At 52.5% G+C, this 3,708-nt stretch overlaps 1 protein-coding gene across 1 annotated transcript in view; it reads left to right on the forward strand.

Annotated features, from left to right (window-relative positions):
- Positions 1-253: 253 nt before the first annotated feature.
- MEGF9 (multiple EGF-like-domains 9) overlaps positions 254-3,708 on the forward strand; it is a gene marked incomplete at its 5' end in the record, with an annotated part of 21,843 nt that continues 18,388 nt past the window's right edge. The window contains one exon of the mRNA XM_010179995.1: positions 254-441. Coding sequence (XP_010178297.1) covers positions 254-441 — 188 coding nt within the window. The remainder of the gene's footprint in view (positions 442-3,708) is intronic.

Genomic DNA, 3,708 nt, shown 5'->3' on the forward strand with positions numbered 1-3,708 from the left:
GTGTGTGTGTGTATCCATACTGACATTATATACAGCTGCATATGTACATATTTAAGTAGTTATACCCATAGTCTCCTAGGTGAGTTCAAACTCTAGAGTGCTTCCAATGGTTTTTTTAATCATCTGAACACTTTAAAGCAAATATCATCCTTACGGAGATGATGGGGTAAGCCAAGGAGGGCAGCGGGCTCTCCCTTGGTGTCGTGCCCACCCAGCACCCCCTGGTTTCAGCCTCTCTCCTTTCCCTTTGCAGGAGTCCTCTGCAACTGCAGCGCCGTGGGGAGCGCCAGCGCGGCCGAATGCAACGGCACGACGGGGCAGTGCCCCTGCCTGGAGGGCTACGCGGGGCTGCGCTGCGAGAGCTGCGCCCGGGGCTTTCACCCGGAGCCTGGGAGCCAGCGGTGCCGTCCCTGCAGGCTCCACCAGCGCCCAGTGCGACCGGTGAGTATTGCAGTGCTGAGCCTCCCGGGGGGCTGTGCGGGGATCTGGGGGTGTTTTGGGATGGGGGATGTGGATCAGGCAAGAGTGGATCTTGTCATCTGGTGCTAGTATTGAAAAAAAACCAAACAAACAAAAAAGAAAAAGCAGGAAGGAAGCTGGCCTTATAAAAATTCATGAGGCATATTCTTCCTCTCTTTCAAGAGCTGGATTATAAAAATATCCATAGCTGTGGTAAAAGCCCCAGCAGCCCACAGGGGAGTTAACTTGCGTTTCTGAGTCGTGGGGAAGCAGAACCTCTATTCTGATGCCTTGCCCATCCCATTAGTCCCTGTTGGACGGGGCTGCCTTCACGCTTGAGCGTGGAGAGGTTTGTTTTCCACAGGGCTGGTTGTTTCTCTAGTGGCAGGCCAAGCTTTGTGCTGTGCCCTTGCCGAGCATCACCCCACAGCAGCGTCGGCTCCTGCCTCGCCTGGTGTTTAACCCCGCTGCCCCCTCTCCTTTGCTGCGTCAAGAAAGTCACTGTAGCTGATGCTTTGAGCTCTTCTATAATGAATGGGTTCCTCTTCATTTCACCTCACCCACCCTCACGTTTTGCTTTTTAAGAGCCACCATGCAATTATATTTTTTCTCCAGCTTCCACTGCTCCGTTAGTCATTAGAGATTCATTGCTGAGTTGAGGATTTCACTTTATCCCTTTATCTCTTTGAGTCCCCTGTGCTTGCAGGGCAGTGAAGTGCAGAGTCTCTCCTTGAAGGAGACCCCCCCAATCAAACCACCCTGCACCAACTTCCAGCCTTGCTGGGCACTAGAAAGTCAGCAGCAAAGGCCAGAGCCCCCGACCCCTCTCCAGGGAAGCGATGCCTCGTGTGGGTGCAATGGGTTCTGCCCTGGTTGCCTTGCGCTGGCATCAGCCTCGGTGTCTTTCAGGGTTTGGTGCAGGCCCAGCGCGCGGTGAACACCTGCGCTTTGCTGCCACGGCTGGGGCTGAGTCAGAACCGAGATGTTCTGCAGGGACGTGCTGCTTGCAATTATTTTATACTTTTTTTTTTCCCCAAACACTCAAAACCCCTCTGTTGGTGTCCTTCCTTTTTGGTTCAATGCTGCATTTTTATGCTTGCATAAGCTCTGCAAACCCAGAACTTAAAAGCAATGCTCCAGGTGACTGGAGTGACCTTCTTACTAAAAAAGGTGATTTTTGGGGGTGGAGAGTGTAGAGTTTTTTCACTTTTTTTTTGAGTGGTTGTTTAAGGTACAGGAGGATGTGACTGGAAACATCAGGGTTTGCCACAGACTAGAAAATCTGAGCTTGGTCAGATCCACTGGAAAGGCAAATCAGGCAGAAAGGCAGATGGGGCAAATCTTATCTCTGAGGGCTGGGAGAGGAGGGAGGCGCTGCTGGAGCGACTGGGTTAACTGGGAGGGAGCGCTTGCGCCCCGACTGAGTCACCGGGCAAAGCACAACGTTGGTGATGTCTCCCCATGTCTCTGCTGTGTGGAGCGAGCCAGGAAACGCCCTTGGGAGCTCCAGGTGAGATGCTCCGAGTCGTGAAGGAGAATGAGGTGGAGCTCATGCACGTGGTGAGCTGCTGTGCCCAGCCCTGACGTGTATGGGCCCAGAAATGGCAGGGGACCTCCCTACCTTCTCTTCAGCACCACTGTTCAGCCTTGAGGGGTGTGGGAGATGTGGGTCCTCAGGCATTTAGAGGAGGCAGCACAGGGCAAGGTTTGGAGGAAGACTTGGGCAGGAGGGCTGATGCTAACAGAGATGGCTCTGTGTTTCTCTTCCCTGCTCAGTGGGGTTTGCTGCAGACGGCAATGACCTCTGGATGTCTAAAAACAGAGAAATTAGGTCAGTTGTCTGTGTTGTGGGGCTGGGGGCGTCAGGACGGCTGTGAGATGGGCAGCCTCGAGCATAGCGACGTGTAGGGGAAAATGAAGTGGGATGTGAAATCTGGCGGGGCAGGAGCATGGAGCAGGAGAGCCTCCTCTGCGTTGCAAGGAGATGTGTGTGTGAATCCAGGAATGAGATGTTTGGCTCTGTTTGGGTCTGGAGCTCAGGGTTTGATGTCTGCCTGCTGCCGAGTCCCTGGAGGAGCGGTGCGTGTCCCTCCGGGCAGTCCCTGCTTGGGATGAGGCACCCAAGCGCGGCCCAGCACCACCAACCAGCTTTGGTTTCTTTGACATTAAAAATACTGTAAACTATAGAATATATTTAATTATTTTTTTAAAGCACCAGCCCGACTCTTAACTTGCACAAGTTAATTCTTGCTTAAGAAAAAAAAAGTGGCCAGTGTTCAGATGAGTCTCCAAGTAAAACTGCAGCGTAATTTTGGACTCTGACCCTTTCTGACAGCTGATTCGGGAGGCAGAGACTGCCCGAGGCTGAGCTCTCGGGGCTCACAAAACACGCCTGATAGCTTTCAATCAGCTTGCCCAGGCTTTTGTAAAACTGGCTTTTAAAGCACCACCGTGTGATGATGATTGGTATTATTCTTAGGCACGCTCTATGGCCAGCCAGATGGCACACCCAAGCACACTGTTTATTAACGAGACCTCAAATGCAGACCATCAAATGAAAATAAAAAAATCCCTTTCCCGAGGCAGACAGTTGATTTTGGGAGTGAACATTGACCTGACGTGCTGTCGCTATGAATGGACTCCATGGCCACTAATCAAAGGTCGGTTTTGGTGGTGGTTTAAATTTGCTTATCTGGGGAGATCCACGCAGATCCCCCTCTGGGATGGCAGAGGATTTCCATGTTCTGGTTTGGGTGGTATTTTTGTTACACAAAAAGCTGTGTGTAGTTGGAGCTGGAGCTTGCTGTGGGGCTGGATGCGATCCTGGGCTGCTTGGACAGGGCTGACACATCTTGCAGAGAGGGGAGTGTGTTCCCTGTGTTGTGGTAACGCCCAGAAACCTCAGATAAAACCATACTTCACCGAGTTGGATGCTGTGTAGATGCTCACTAAAGGTAGCTGTGACCTGGAAGTGTTCATAGTCCATAGAGGAAGGGTGGAGAAAGAAGCTGAGGCTTCAAGGGCCGTGGTCAAGGTCATGAAGTAGTGGAGGACGATGACTCACACGGGTGCAGAGGCTGAGCTGGAAGGGCTGTGCTCCTGCTGCAGAGCCCCATGATGGTGCCAGCTGGTGGCCCCAGCCCATGGTGATGTGGCCCCACACCAGCTGCATCTCTCACCATCTTTTGGGCACCTTGAGCTGAAGGCTGTGTTGTCCGTCTGTCTGTCCTCCTCCGAGGGAGCAGGAAT

The sequence above is a fragment of the Mesitornis unicolor genome, unplaced genomic scaffold, assembly GCF_000695765.1.
Source record: "Mesitornis unicolor isolate BGI_N332 unplaced genomic scaffold, ASM69576v1 scaffold14022, whole genome shotgun sequence".
NCBI classification, from domain to species: domain Eukaryota; kingdom Metazoa; phylum Chordata; class Aves; order Mesitornithiformes; family Mesitornithidae; genus Mesitornis; species Mesitornis unicolor.